The 16747-nt window shown below is 38.4% G+C and overlaps 1 protein-coding gene across 1 annotated transcript in view; it reads right to left on the reverse strand.

The window, feature by feature from the left end:
• Nucleotides 1-124: 124 nt before the first annotated feature.
• The window catches only part of LOC104628590, a gene marked incomplete at its 3' end in the record, with an annotated part of 18410 nt that continues 1787 nt past the window's right edge, over nt 125-16747 (reverse strand). Inside the window, exons 2-10 of the mRNA XM_010297231.1 lie at nt 16454-16540; nt 14298-14471; nt 12640-12788; nt 10339-10515; nt 9297-9723; nt 8949-9111; nt 4928-5039; nt 773-863; nt 125-215 (exon numbers count right to left, since the gene is read on the reverse strand). Coding sequence (XP_010295533.1) covers nt 125-215; nt 773-863; nt 4928-5039; nt 8949-9111; nt 9297-9723; nt 10339-10515; nt 12640-12788; nt 14298-14471; nt 16454-16540 — 1471 coding nt within the window. The remainder of the gene's footprint in view (nt 216-772; nt 864-4927; nt 5040-8948; nt 9112-9296; nt 9724-10338; nt 10516-12639; nt 12789-14297; nt 14472-16453; nt 16541-16747) is intronic.

Below are 16747 nucleotides of genomic sequence, written 5' to 3' on the forward strand. Positions count from 1 at the left end.
AAAAAAAAAAAAAGCAAAACCTCCCCAACTAAACAGCTTTGAAACCTGCATTGAGGCCACTTGGCCCTCTACACACTAACTGGTAGATTTTGATTACAAACACACTAAGAAGGACTCATGTTACTTACAGGCTCCAAATCCCTCATGCTCACAGGGAGCTCACGTATGGTAAGCAGGAGATCCAGCCTCTGGCCTAAGTGGGGGATTTTACACATCTGCATAGAATTGGACAGAAAAGGGTTCAAAACCCATCCTTATACCAAAACATGCACATATCTTTCATAATTTACTGAGTCATTCAGCTGCACTATACTTTTCCTAATTTCTGTGCTCATTTATTAATTTTATTCCAGGCCTTAAGTCTGTAGATACACTATGGCACATACCTGAATATGTATCATTTGCATATGCAAATTCAAGAAGACACTGCATGCTCATAGGACCAGAGATTATCAAAATTGACACTAATTTCTTGTGAAGAATGGTTAAATGCATACAATTTTACACTTATAGATTTTGGAAATCTAGCTCAGAATAAATCAGCTCCTACTGATTTATTTGGAGGAAGGGGAAGGGGTGGGACCTGGAGATGCAAAGGGAGCCATAGAGTTCTCTTCGTAATATGTACCTGTCTCAACTCTTCATCAGATAAATTCTCCTATATTGATTCTGGCTGAGACTGTAAATTTAAGTTCCAAACAATAGTGTTTTAATCTAGAAGAGAGTGTCCTAGAAATAGCATGTGGTATCTTCTAACGCTGTACCTTCTTACCTCTAACATGAACTGATCAACCACATGCAGCTCTGAGGGAGACCCCCTGAATGACTGGTACCTTTCTGCGTCCTTTGGTGTTGGCATATATCTGTAAAACATGCAAATGAAAAGTAGATGTCCTCTTCCTCTTCATTCTACATTGTTGTAACGTAAAACAATCATTCCATTCCATGCATCGGAATTTCTTGCTGTTTAGTGTGTTTTATATATTGCATATTTATTCGTTAACCATTGGAACTTTATAGACTTGTGAGCCAACTATGCGATGGAAAGCAAAAATGATCTGTAGATAACATCTGCATATCTGGAAATGCTTATGTATATAAAGGCTTTAAAATAACTGTCGTGAGTGTTCACCTGCAGATCTACAGACAATTTACAATGGCATGGGCAATTTTGGAAGAGGTAAAAGCACACAACGAAGGAGTTAAGGCCATAATTTCCAAAGCACCTAGAAACAATATACACTTTTTGAGCAGTTATGGGCGTGCTGGCTCTGCTTGTCTCCAGCAATAACATTTTTGAAAAATTAGCACAAAAGCGGAGCAGACTCATGCTACGGTGTGATTAACCAGTGGGTCCCACGGTCTGACCGACTCCTACCTCTAAAACTTTTTTAATAGCCCGTGAAACAAGAGTGGGCAATGGCATTTCCGCCTCTCTAAGCGCTGCATCACAGCCAAGATCCATTTCTCGGTTTTGTCACGATAGCAGGTTAACACAGACCCACAACTTCTTTCCTTCTGCATAAGGTAACGGAATATTCTCCCACAGTACTTCAGAGCTGCGGATTTTAGAAAACTGGCATCTTTAAACATTCCTCCGCTTGGCAAAATAAACACACCACCAAAGTTCCCCTCCTCTGGAGATCTGCCTGCCTGTCCGACTGTTAGCTATGGGAATTCATAGCGTATCTTAAGAAAAATGAAATCGATGTTATAGCTAACATATAAGGAGTGCTAAGAATCTTAAATAAGTATTCAGGTCTACTATCTTCTTTCTCTGCAAACAACCTACTGAATTTGTAGAAAGTGTGATTAAACATTCATGGGGATAGATATACATTTTCATTAAAAGTAGGGAAATCTATTCAAAGATGGAAAAAAATAAAGCAAAGATTTTAGCCTGTTAAATACAGGACAAACAGTAAGGTGTGGGTTTTTTTACTTTTGTCAAGAATTTAATATGACCTTTCAATTGAATAACGGCTGAGTTTTGAATTATTAAATCTATATTAAAGCAGATTACAAAATATTCCATTCATTGCCCTTCATCATTAAAAAAAAAAGTATTCTCACTGAAAAATAACAGTTATCTGCTGGCAAATGAAAGGGGTTTTATTTATCATTAAAAGATAGTTTGACTTTTTAAACAAATTCAAAGAACTTTTTTTAAAGCTGACAGCAAATATCTTCAGTTAATCAGAAGTTTGATACCCCATCAAATTGTTTTAATGTATTATGTACATGAAATGAAACTAGGAGATTATCTAGAAGATTTAAAGTTTAAAGCATTAAACAATGGAAGCTGTGGAAAAGGAAACACAAGAATATATGAATGCATTCCATAAATATCTTTTTACATGAATGCAACTCTAATGGAATTTGTGCAATGAAAACTCTCCCACTGTTCTGAAAAATTAAGTTTACAGAGAAAAAGAGTGCTTTGCTATTGATTTTAAGACATCAGAATAAAGAATCATTCAGAGACCTATAGAAAGGTTTTCATATCAAAATAAGTCCTGAAGTTGCTAATAATATTCCACCCCCTCCACTAACCTTCACGGGATACACAAGCAGAACCTTTTGCTCGCAGTCACAGTCTTGAAAATGTAAACTTTGGCTTGGCTTTAAATATTTTTCATTCTGCAAGAGCAGAATGTAGACTTCCTGCTCAGACTTCGACAGTATGACAGGTATAATTTGCAGAGAGAGGCATTTTCCAGACCCTGACTATCCTGTTTAAACTGCTGTTGTAGCCACAGTTCTCGATTAACTGGGGGCCAAGGGTTCTCAATAGTAAAATTTTCCACCATGGCACCTAAATCAAGTGAAAAGGTCTTCAAAAGTGTCCGGCTACTTGTACCCTGCCGAGTCCCCTGCAGCGAATTGTACGAGAGAAGCTTCTGAGCGCTGATGTTTCAAGACACGCGTCTGCTCCTTTGATGCGATGTCTGAACGGGAGCCCTGAGACACGGAACTGCCTGGGAAATCCAACTTTCAATTCTCAAACGCACCTCATCTACTTCAGTAACCATTTTAAAACTGTTGGGGTGAGAAAAATTAGCTTCCTTTCATTCATTACAAGGTTTGTACATGCATTCCTAGATTTTGGCAATAAATAAGAATCTCTGGAACAGAATCCTTGATCCTATATAGCATATAGCAATACAGCATCCAATCTCTCTTACACATTCCATTGCTAGGAAAATTGCGTCAGCATTATTGCTATCAAAGGAAGACTCTGAAGTCTTCCAGGAAAAAATAAAACCTTTCAAGCTTCATTGCTATTATTATTATTATTTTTTATTATTATCTGATGGCAAAGAGCCCAGATGCTATAAATCAGTGATCTCAGTGGCGTTACACCAATTTCAACAGCGTGGAGATCTGGACTGAATCTGCAGTGCTGTATTAGGGCTTGAACAACAGAGTGTGTTGAGTGTTTTCCTTCAGACCGAGGTGTGAGCAGCGGCTGCGCTCGTCATCGGGGCTGGCCAGAGCCCAAGCGCTCTGCTGGGCTGCAGACCTTCCCTTCCTTCCGCCAGCTCCAGCGCTTGTTTCTCCAGAGACGGCCACCAGTGTAACTGGAGAGCACTCTTGATGTCAAAGAGATTTCACTGCAATTATCGCCTGAGCAATTCCATCCCTGCAATTAGAACTGCAGTGAGATCTTTCTTTTCTGGAATGAAGCCTTGAAGGTCAGCTTTTGAAAGGGAACGCGGCTCCGTTGCTTTCAGTGGGGCTGTACCCCTTTCTCCAGCTCATAATTTGCTGTGCACCAGTGTGGGGTGTAACAGGTAAAGCGCTGAGGCAGTATGGAAACTTCCCCCAGAACACTGGTACATACAAAACATTCAAATATTCAGTGTCTTGTCCGTGTCCCTTCATACTTCAGGCAAGCTGTGCACGAGCCATCTCACAGAATGACATTAATTCCACGTGTTACACGTCCTGTTCTTCATGTTCACATCACTTTCTAAGCACAGACATGATTCTGCAGGCTTTAAAATTACTGTTGATGTACCAATTTTAAGAATTTTCAGGCCAAAATTAAACTCATTATACAAGAAGTAGAAACCTCAGGTATTTACTTCCACAATTTCTTTGCCAGCGTCATCTTTTTCCAAGCTCACTTCAGCAAAACACTCAATTTTTTTTCTCATTTTGAAGCAAGAAACAGTTTTACATCAAGTTTTCATATGAATGTTTAATAAAATGACCCAAGTATCACATGGGAACTGGGATGTATAACATATACTACTCTAGGATCCCGCTCCTTTCTTTCTACGTTTTAAACCATTCAAAGAGATACAATCCCGTTCCTACAATTTCACATGCCAATAGTTTGCTTACACTCCTGAAATCTGTTTTTCTCAATATAGTAACTCAATTTTTTTTAAGATATGGAAATTTGCATTCTGCTTTAAACCCACAAATCTCTGCCACTCAGAAATACTGATACTCTTAATATCGCATCATCCCTCAAAGCTCCTTTAACACTTGTCTGCCTTCCTCCTCTCCAAACCAGTTTTAAATCTTTCATTTCCGATCCCACAATAGACAGTAAAGCTGTAGTAAGAGATGTTGTAAAAGTTTTCTCATCAAGTTACATCTGCTAACTGCCACAACGTATTCCTTTGCTAACTCTGCTCCTTGTAACGTTCACAAAATCACGTCAGGTTTGCTGTCATTTCTTGCAATCCCCTTTCCTACACAACACGAGGAAAAAGCGACATTTTGGGGGTGTACTCTAAAATCTCAGTTATGGGGACTGACATTTCTGTGTGCAACCCTAATATTCTATTCACAGTCAGATTAGATCCAATGACTCAGTAGCACCTTTCCTGAACTTCACATTATTTGCAGAAGATTATGCCTTCTTCAAAAGGTAGCATATATTAAAAAAGAACAATTGAGCCCCAAAGATTACCTTCTTAGTGCTGTAATCTGCTCATCTGTAAGTCCACCGCTCTCTTCATGTATAAGGTATAGTTTTTCTTTCAGCTCACTTGGTTTTATATGGAAACTTTTAAGAAAAATGTCTGGAGGAAAATGATTCTTAGATTACTTGGAAGAAAATGCTCAAGGGAAGGAAGATCACCAAAACATTTCATATTTACTTTCCAGAAAGGGAAAAGGGAAAAGGGAAAAGGGAAAAGGGAAAAGGGAAAAGGGAAAAGGGAAAAGGGAAAAGGGAAAAGGGAAAAGGGAAAAGGGAAAAGGGAAAAAGAAAAAGAGTAGCTGCTAAGGCAAAAACTCAGTCTTCGTATTTTCTTTAAATACACATAACAGTAGTCAAGCAAAAATGAAGGGAAAAGGGAAAAAAACAGAAGAAACAACACATTTAGTAGCTGCTAAGGCAAAAACTCAGTCTTCGTATTTTCTTTAAATACGCATAACAGTAGTCAAGCAAAAATGTATTTCTGTCAGAACATAGTCAGTGCTTGAGACAGAACTATCAAGATACTGTTATTGGAAGGTACTCAAGTACTTGCTCATATATATTCCTCTTGTACTCATCTCAACAGACAAAATATTTTTTTTCCAAATACCAATACAACGTATTGGCATATTATAATATTTTGAAGGTTAAAGAAATTAAATTTTCCATTTGTTTTGATTTTGTTTACTTGCTTTGTTTAATTTTCAGGGTTCAAAAGAAGGTAGTTCGAGTCCATGCAAGAAAAATTACTCCCAAAATGAAGGCGACCTGGGAAACAGAAGCGCTCACTTCTTCCACACTTCTAAAATCTGATTAAGAGGTTTTGTAACAGTTAAGACTGCTGTGCTGACATGGGGCTGGCTCATAATGTGTATTATGATAGGAAAATGGAAAAAAGATGTCTCTTCCCCAAACAGGTGAAGAACCATTTGTAAGGCTGTTGCTTCCAAAAGGACTACTTTGTCTTGCCAGTTATTCTTTAATTACAGTCTGTCTCCATCATCATCATTACCAAAGGATGAAGGTGAAAAAGTAAGCACAAGGAAATGAACAGAGCATCAGCAGAGAAAGCGAAAAGGTTTAAATGCTTCTTAGTGTTGGCACGAAACTTGTCCTAGAGCCTCTGCTATGGCAGAACTCCTCTGAGCAGCACCAGGGGATTGGGAAGGAGAATTCAGGAAGGATGTGTATGATTTACTGTTTTTATTTTCTCCCATCCTAAAAAAGAAACAGGATTTTTCAGGATATGGGAACTTGCTGTGGCCCAAATCAGCTATTAATGGTTCTCAGGAGACTGTTGGCCAATGGAGTATATACTATTTATTCTTCCCCTGACACACTTTCCACCCTTTTAATTTTGTTGTAAGGTCTAGCTTTAGTGCTAAGCCTGGCAGAATCTTCCCTTTTTCCTTATTAAGCCTTTTATGCCTTATATCTTTTGCGTCCCTATGCCTTTTAAACCATATATCTTTTCAAGTGGGGTGACGTCTATGGACTGTAACAGAGTGAATCATTCATAGTAAAATGTTGATTTTAAATTTTAGCTGCTTTCTTTTCACAAAGTCTCTACAAAGCATTTAATGTTTTTCAGTAGTTGAATTTAGCCACTGAATAAATTCTAGTCATCAGACTTTGCCAAAGTAATCAGTTGCAAATATTTAACAAATAAAATTGAAGATATCCTTTGTTGGTCAAAGGTCACTCAGGGTTGTTTCAGCTTCTTTTCCTGGTTGAATTTCCTGGTTGAATCCGAGAACTTGATTTCTAATGGAAGTATTTATTGCACAAATCCAGAATAAGCTTTTTAATTCAGAATTGGTTTCTGATCTCCTGTATTAATTCACTGTGTTTATAAATGTTAAGGCTGTTAAACTCATTTTCCAAAATGCTCATGAAAACCTGGCACCAAGTGGGTGAATACAATGATTTGTCTGAATACAAGGTTTACCTTTAAAACTAATACAAATCCTATTCTATAGAATTCACTCCTCTTCAGAAGAAGGTGAGTTCACTCTTCCTTTCTAAACTTCCCTTCATTCCAAAATACTATCAGTAACAACTTCTTCAAAACTAGCATGTGTGTTCTTCCTGCTCAGTTTCTATTAGTTTCTTGATTTTTTTAATCACTATTACCATGTCATCCTGAGTTTCAAAGTATTTTCCTAGACAAAATAAGGATTGCATATATAGGAAACCGGGTCTCATGCAAACAGGCACCAATCAAGTCACAGAAGTTGGTATTTTGACTCCTAAGTCAGTTTTTCACCCACTAGATCCCACATTCTTGGATTAACATAAACAACATAGTGTCTCTGAAAAGTTTTTCATTGGAAATCAGGGGATGGTTTTCTTGTCTTTCTAATACCTGTTCTCTGTATAGCCAAAAATTATTTTGTCTACAAGAAGCCACTAGATAACTTAGCTTTTATTTGCATTTTCTCATATATTGGGCTTGAATGTAGTGTGTAGATCTTCTCCCAGAACTGCCATTTTTCTCTCGTGTTCAGAAACCCACTCAAATTCTCAAGAAATTTTAACCTACTGGTGTTTTGGAGCTTCATCTTTTTATTTGTTAATTTAAGAACTGTGGTTTGCAGCACTTGCAGGAAGATTGATCAGAATTCTCAGGATCAAATTAACTTTTGATCTAAGTAATGTCCATTATAATAAGTATATGCCAAAAATCTCACTGATGGGACTTTAAGGATAAGATTAAGAGATGGATGTAGAATGTCTCAATGAAAAAAGTTGTAAGAGGAATAGGATCAAAAGGAAGAGTCGTGCTATTTGCAAACCAAAAGAAATAAATTTCAAAGAAACTGCAATAATTTAGTAGATAAGTGTGCTATTACAGGATTCTTTTTATCTGCAACAGAACTTTCGTGTCACTCACTTCCTTTTAACCTTTCAAATTGTCAGTCAATGGATGCCATTTAGTAGTTAAGTGTGCTATTACAGGATTCTTATCTGCAACAGAACTTTCGTGTCACTCACTTCCTTTTAACCTTTCAAATTGTCAGTCAATGGATGCCAATAATTCCAAGAAGTTATCTCTATTTACAGTTCCCAATTAAAACTTTACATGATCTCCAAAGTATATTCTTTTTATCAATACTCATAAAAATTACATCATTAAAACTTCAAAATTAACTGCCCCAAATTCTTTACACATGTAACATTTCTTAAAACAGCACTAGATCATAGAACTGTTTTGGAAAGCTGTTTCTGTAATAGAAATCAGGGTAGTATTTGAAGAACGATTACCTGAAGAACAATTACTCTAGGTCCTTCTCAAAGTAATTGAAAGACCTTTATATCATTTTATTAGTAAGACCAGAACTATATACTGAACTGCTTCATTAGCTGTGGAAGACTGTTCTAGGTCAGGCCTTTGGCAGAATCATACCTGGGATATGAGAGGGAAGGATCCTCGTCATGATCGTTCAACACAGATGTTCACTGCCTAAGCTATTGCCCAGAGAAAGGCCAAGAGAGTTCCTGCGACCTGGCTTGTAGCTGTCTCAAAGGCTTCTTACACCAACCCATCTACACCTACATGAATATTCTTGAACTCCAGGTAGAAGAGAGACTGAGCACAGTATTCAAAGTTCTAGCTACCAAGCTATTTCTGTTGACGTGTTTCACCTGGACAGTACACAAAATTTGAAAAGTCTTTGAAGTCAGAATCTTAATATTGATTTCACAGGCATCATACAGGATTTCACATGCCTGCCCTAAGACAACAGCATCACAGCTCAATGGCACATCCACAAGTTTTGTACAAGAGGAGGAGAAGCTTGGTGCTTCTACTCTACATCATTAAAAACCACATTTAGGGCAACTGAGACACAAGGTCTATTTTTGTAAATAAGTAGAAGGGCACTGAATTAAAAGATGATTTAGACACAAGCTTCTCTCCTTTGCCAATGAATGGCAGAAAGTATCAATAGAAAATGCATGCAGTTCCCACCCCAGTCTTCCAGACAAAGTTCTTTATTAATACACTTACTGAAGTTATGTGCAACTTTTCGATCTAACATGATGTGCTGATTCACTGAAGGTTCATTGCCCAAAAATACTGCCATGTCCTGGATCTGGAACTGATCACAGAGTCTGGTTACATCTATTTTTTTCTTGCATGGGTCACATGATCCCCAGACAGATTTCTGAATCTAAAAATACAGGAGTGACAGGGTAAACAAAAAGCCAAAAGCACAGAGCCACTTTGTTGCATCCAAACATACAGAAGGGCATCTAGGTTGTTTTGTGGCACAGCTGTACTTTTATGATAACTAGACATGTAATACAGGCTCCTTTTTTTTTTTTCTTTAACAGCTACCATCACTTTCATCCTTACCTTATCACAAGGAACAACATCCCAGTGAAAGGCTTTGGTCCTCTTTGTCAGTGCAGAGAGGCTGTAGGGCTGTGGGAGCACAGGTGGGGCTGGTGGTACCTCTGCCTTACTCATGGGAAGCGGAAGAGACAGTGATGCTGGGGCTGTGTCTGCCTCTGCAGGCTTTGTCTGGGGGCTTGAAGACTTGTTCAGACTGGTTGTTGCAGAACTCCCACCAAAGTGGAGGGCCTCCTCTTTTGGTTCATTTGGAGGTACAGTAAAATCCACATAATCGGCTTCAGGGGAGGTGCCTCCTTGAGATCCCTCCCGAGGCAGCGAGGCACCCTTGCCCAGCTGACAGTACCTTGCTATGAGAGACACCCATTCATTCTGGAGCTTGCTAACATCCTCAGTCCTGCTAGTTTGGACCGTAAAAGGTATTCGAAACCTGAAATTTAAGAATGTCATATATAAGCGCAAGGAAGTGTAAATAACATGCTGACTAATACAGCCACAGATATTTCTTATTTAAGCAGAATGATGTTCAGCAGCTTTACTTGTCAAAGGAGCCAGTGCTGCTGACTCTGACCTTTTCAGACAGAGTTAATTGCTTACGTGTCTAAGGTTAGAGAGCTGAAGTTTTGCCATATATTGACTTTGTGGTGCAGTTACCTCATAATTCCTCTTCCTCACCTTGGGGGAAGGTGAACAATGCGCTATGTCTTACTGTGCTTGTTGCACAAGCTAGTCAGAACCTGTTCACATATCCATCCTACCAAGCTGAATGATATATCTCTTCACTGGCTCCTGACACGACAACTAGACAAGTCTTTGTGGGCAGTATTTCAATATATCTTCTCAATTCCACAACGTGGTACTTTTGATTCCTCCTTAAAATACTCAACGCATCACTGTGGAGCAATGGCAGGGGTAATCTGTATGATTCTGACGGCCTCGTTTCTCCGCTGTTGTATTTTGTTCTGGGACATTGAGATTCTCTGTTGCTTGACCTTGTTTTCAGTCATTCTGCTTTAACAAATTATTAATTACCCACTATACTTACAAATAATTGCGTTCTTTGGTCTGAACTGAAAAGGTACTGCATCCATTCTCCTCGCTGACACTCACATTACCACCTGACAAATTAATTGTATTTGTTACGGGGTCTGCAGCCTTGTTCTTTCCTCCCGGGCCTATGCAATATAAAGTCAATTCTCCTTCACGTAGTTGTACCAAGTACCTGAAGGACAAGGAATGGAGATACAGTTCATTCTTCACTGACTACTTATTTACACAAGCCTTGCCTTTCTTAAAGCATTTTCTAATGTAAATAAGTCACAACATTTTTATAGCATCTTCCGTGGAACAGTCAAAAAGCATCAATACTAAAGCATAAAACCTTTGAGATAAGGGATTCTTATTCTCATCCGATACGTAAGTAAACTGTGACATAAAATCTGAACTTCCAGCCTACCACACCTGATGAAAGTGCTAAAACTAAGAACTATCAGCTAAAAATCACACAAGCCCTGTTAATTTGTTAGCTACACTCTGTCCCTCCCACTTTGTTTATTCCCATGTTGGTGGGTCTTTTGGACTATGAGCTTTTACAGGAATTCACTGCGTGACTGAGCTGTGCCTGATATGTCGAGGCTTTAGAGTTTCTGTGTCTTCCAGGTTTTACTGCCACAAAGCTATAAACAAGTCACCATATATAAGTTAGGGCCCAACTTACAGTCCAAAAACTCTCTCTCTCTCGGAAAAGGCTCAGCACATGCTCTTACGCCATGAGGACTGACCCTGGTCCCCCCTCATTCCCACAAGTCACTTGGCAGGAAGGGGTCAAGTATTCTGCTCTCAAGGGCTTCCACCAGAAACGACTGTGCCAAAGCGTGGGTATTACCTATTTAAATGATAAATTAATCCCGGCACACATTGCCTGCCCATACGCAGCTCTGCTGCTTCTAACAAAGGCCCCACATTCACATTCGACAACAAGTGGGGCTTTACTGTATGTGGTTTTTATTCTTATTTAAGCATTTGCATTCTCATTTTTCTTTAGGGTTACTGCATTTCTTTATCATTCTGACAGTTCTATCAGACCTTTCTTTTCCTCCACTCTCTCTTCAAGGTGTGGCTAGTTGATTAAGGTGTTCTATGAGGAATTTAAATAAGTTTAGCTGCTCCAGAAGAATTAAACATAAAATATAAATTGCATCTATTCCCACATAAACAGTCAAAGTGATAAGAATTGTTTAATGGAGCTGGCAGTTATATTGATCTCTCTTTTCTTTAAAGCAGGGACTTATAGTTTAATCAGATCTCCAGATGTTTCCACCATTATTTACTTTGCCAAAAAAAAGAGAGGATTAATACCAAGAAGAAAGCAGCAAAGGCTTTGTTTCACAAGATAAATAAAAATCAATTTTTTTTTGTTAACAAACTTGTTAAATGTTGCAAGGTAACAAATCCTGGGACACACTTGAGGATAGTGTTTACAAGACATCAAGTGGTAACCTTTTAAAAACAATTAAAACAATTTTCTGTGAACTGTGAAGTCTTTGGAGATAATTGCCCTGTGCAGATAATTACAATGTTAATTTTTTTTTCATCAGTTTTTGGTAGACAAATTTTTTTTCTCTTTCTCTCCTTTGATAGGATAAGCAATTTCTAGGTATTTTAGAAGCTGGCTCAGGGGAAGGGTGGGTTGTCTGTAGGATGAGTAGCAAACTATTTAAAATCATTGTGGCTGGTTCACTAGTTCAGTAATAGAATAAGCAGAAGCAGAAGTCATGCTTATCTGTGATGGCTTAGGGGCTGAACGAAATGGTGGTGACAGTCCATTTCCTACTGAATAACGATTCCTCTCTCTGAAGCCACCACCACACGGTCGGTCACCCACAGGAGGGAAGTTCAGAACATTATGAGAATGAATTAAGAATTTTGGGTCAGCCATTTGGCCAGTGTGAGTCAGTGCTCTCTAGCAGGACTCCTATAGTCCTTATCGGCTTTGCCAGTCTTTTTCTCCTTTTATTTATGACTGAAAATGGAGTAAAAAGGAAAGAGATAAACATAGATAAGTCCCACCATTAAAATCACTCTGAGCACCATCAACGTTATGTATTTGTGTTAGCGATGCACATAGCCGTCTCTAGCACACATCAGGACTTCCTTTTGTTGGGCACCACTATTGCACTAACCGTTCATTTCAACATTTTCATCTCATGCAAATTTGGCACCTAAGTTTTAACCTTAAAAGCAACTAACTAATTAACTTGTTAACAGCAAATTAAAATCTTAAAGCATTTCTCAGAAATTTTAACAAAATCCACAACCCAGAGGTCTATGAAAATGCAGTTCGTACTTCACCCATTCAGTGGATGTAAAAGTGTTTTGCTGCAAATCCAGCAGTCCTTCATGTATCACGTCACATTCTGCAGGTCTTCCAGAGCAGGACTCTGCTGGTCTCTTGAATGAATTGCTCTGTATAACCCTGCTCAGAAGGTATGTTATCTATATAATAAGTGGCAGCAGAGAGAGTATATTTGCCATGTTAATTCCCTTGAATAAGACCTTAATAGGTGAATTTTTCAAGTATAAAAATGATAGACAACACTATAAGCAGCAGCCAAATAGGCAACATAAATTAAAGTAAAATAAATAGGGTCTTTCTATGATGCTAAACGACTTAACTGCAATTTGGTTTTATGCCCATAGTTCTAAACCTATCAGCGTAAGGAGAATATAACTTCATTTTACAGGAGTGACTGTAAAACATAGTTTTACTCTTAATTCATATATAAAGCAACGTAGGACAATGTTACTGTTCAGTTCAGTTCAAGCTCAAGTAGTAATTGATTGATTTAACTTGAAATCTCAAATGAACCCAGTAGAAAAATGAAGGCTTGCCTACGGTTGAAAATAGCACGGATTAAGGTGGATGTGAATTTAAAGCACTCTTTTGGTGTACAGGGCCATATGAGGGTGTTCTTACTACAGAATACATGTGCTTTTTTTGAGCTGTTCTGCTAAGTGTAATCTATAAATTTAGCTAATCAACCATGAGGTACTGTTCATGTGGAATACAAGTTTCTGCATATGGAGTGAACCATTAAGTTTCAGGAGGGATGAATCCCTCTGCAAAAAGCCCCTTAAAAATGGGTCACATCAGAATTTTGGATGCAAAGTCTTCCATGCTTTTTGAGAGTTTCTATCTCAACGTACACCATTCAGCTGGCTTCAGCATCTCAGCAGTGGGATAACACAAACTCCAAGACCTGATGCCCCCTGAACACACAGGATACCTGCATTCACGTGAAAAGCTAGTGCTAATGTCACAACTTGAGTTTCTCAAGTTTCAGTGTAGAGTCTATTTATGCTAACTACTTGGAATATTTAATTGAACCTAGAACTCAAAAGGAGGCAAGACCTTAAAATGAAACAGCTCACACATAATCTTGCAACACTCGATCATTTTAATCAAACAAATATCTAGTTGTACCTACGTTGTCTTCCTCTGATAATTTTATAATTTCAGTGTATTTTGATAGTAAAGATGAATTTCAAGGTCTTTTTCTTTTCACGGCATCAGGATGGCCTCATTCATTCTTCTTAAAAGTAGGCATTTTAATAAATATATAGGAAAAAAAACCTGCTTAGAAAATTTCAGTTAAGATTCATCTGCGCATGTTTTCAGTTTTGTTTGCTTGTTTTAATGCAATCTCAGAGGAGTTACATTCACAGTGTAGTTGAAGAAACACACACACTTTCATATCACATCTTGAGCTCGATTTACATCTTCAGTCCTCACGAACTGTGGCAGAATCCTAAGGCCAAACTTCATCCTGAACTCACATTCCCTTTGTTCTATGTATGAACATACACGGAATAAAGACATCCCTACCTCTTTGCTTGCACAGTGCACAGCATAACAATTCCCATTTATGATTGGAACCTGCTGGGTACTACCATAACATTAGCTGTTATTTATAGCAATCTGTCTATGTCATTGTAAAAACTTACCTTCCTTTTATCATCAAGAGATACTGCTTCCAGCTCATAATCTTGTCGCCCATGAAACACAATGCTGAAGCGCCTCCTTTCAGTATCTTCACAGGCTTTGACTTGTGAGAAAGGGAACTGCTTCTTAATAATTCCTTTCTCAATGTTAAAAATGGTCTTTGTGTTGAAATCAATCTGGAAAAGAAAGTTCTTCATTACTTGACTCCATCACTTCTCTTCATTGAAAGGGAAAGACAGCATCCCCAATATTACCATGCAAGGGCATTTTAGATAAAGGACCAACTTAGAATATGTATCTATCTTGCCAACGAATAGAATAAAAAATGACATTCCATCATCAAGATACTGTACTGTATTTGTTTTAGTTACAAAACAAACAGATATTCATTGTAACTGTGTTTCCCCATCTCTTTTGGTGAATATGCATCAATTTATCACGCTGAAATATTATTTCTTTTTAACTTCTCCTTGTCTTATAAAACCCAGTGCAAAAACTTCCCGTTCAGCAGTAGTGGTAGCACAAACTAATGGCATGACCATCTCAGCAGAGATTCAATTACCAACTGGTTCAACCTGTGCCCCAGTACTAAAAAGGAAGTGAAGGTGGTTATTTTTATAACAGCCGCTTCTGTGTCAGGAAAAAAGGATACTACTGAGAGATTACTGTCTGATATAAATATTACTGTGTTTCGGTTTAGGTCTTATCTAACACAGATTTTTTGTCTGTATGTATATATACACATATATGTGTACATATAGGTGAAGGGAGTGTTTATAGCAAATACAGTTATTTTATTGCCGTTTCACAGGTATAACAATTAAAAATTGTTTGCTTCAAAATAAGATTATTCTTCTTCCACTGCACAATCTGTATTTACAGTGTTAAAAACTGGTACAGACAGATACCAGTATCTGTTCTGTGCGTCAATCCCTGCCGAGCAGAAACAGCCTTGCTGATACAGTCAGATGTGAATATTATCTGACTGCCCAGCTTCAGTGCACACAGCCCACAGAGAAGGCAAACTCAGAAGAGTCTCAGATCCCGCCCGAGTTAGATATTTACCTTTGGTCATAAATGATTCTTGGCACCTTTCATTCCTATAGCACAGACCACACCAACCAAAAGTTAACACCACAGCTTTTCCCTCCGTTCTGTTTATAGCAGGACAACTCCAAAGCAGAACCATTCTCGTTATTATTTCTGACTTCTGAAGGCTGCCGGTAACTAGAGAACTGGAATTAAACTACTCCAGATGCCCAAATTTATAACTTCCACATCTAATATAGCTTTCTCCATTTTTCCATCAGCTTTATGTCTAAACAAATAATCTTTTAATTCCAAAAACCTGTGGATACTGGGGGAAATAAGGAGATTATACTTTCTGCAATTGAGATGTAGTAAACAAAAATACACCTTCTAGCATGTATGACTTGGACTTGCTCATTATCAAATTTTGCCCAAACTGCATGAAAAATTCAGTGAAATCCAGGTTCCTGGAAACAACATGAAAACTTTGTCACTGGCTTCATGGAAACGGGAAATCAGCATCAAGTGTTATCAATGGAAGTTTGCTTTAATATCGTTCAAGCATCGTCCCGTCATGACACAGCAAGTCAAGAAAGCCTTAAGGGTTCATAACGTCAGAAAAAGAACGCACAGGACAGAGTAACCAGAGACGAAATGCATAGCCTGCCAAAGGAACCTTCTGCATATCCCCAGGGACATGGCTTCCCCAGGCTTTAGAGGTTGCAGCTGAAGCGATGTCCCGTCAAAAGGGACAGATACTTAAGTATGTCTACAGCACTTGTATGCCCTTACTGTTGCTAACTAAGAAGAACATCTCCCAGGCACAGCCTATTATAATCAATCATCTGTGTGGTGAATCATGTTTTTTAGAGGTGAAATAACCTCTTAGATCATCAAGTCCATTCTACAGCCCTGCCAGGGGCTCAGTAGAGGGATTTTCAGGTATTTCAGGTATTACCTCCAGGATACTTTTGGTGTAAAACGTAGAAAGTTGGTCAATATCTTGTACCTCTCCGATAGGTCGCTGAACCACAGGATGCATTAAGCTATCTCATAACATTTATTGAGCAACATAAGCATCCTATATTTTTTCAGTATTTCTTCAAAAGGGAGAATTTTTAAAAGTTACCTGCAAAATTCGTTTCTGCCACCGGTAACGTTTGTATTTGTAGATGCTGAAGTTAAATTGTGAGCCGGTTAGCAAATCCTGTGAATCCTGAAAAATAGAACAGAAATCAGCAATATGTCCACACTGTTACTTTTTGTCCACTCAAATCCAGTCATGTTCTCAGGTGAAATCTCCCTCAGTGAACAGTGTTCAAACAGAGCTGGAGGCTTTGCAGAACTCCTCCACATGGAGACACGTGGAAGCATCCTCCTGACCCGATTTTCACAAGCACAAAATATCCACAACTCCTGCTGA

The sequence above is a fragment of the Phaethon lepturus genome, unplaced genomic scaffold, assembly GCF_000687285.1.
Source record: "Phaethon lepturus isolate BGI_N335 unplaced genomic scaffold, ASM68728v1 scaffold15511, whole genome shotgun sequence".
NCBI lineage: Eukaryota > Metazoa > Chordata > Aves > Phaethontiformes > Phaethontidae > Phaethon > Phaethon lepturus.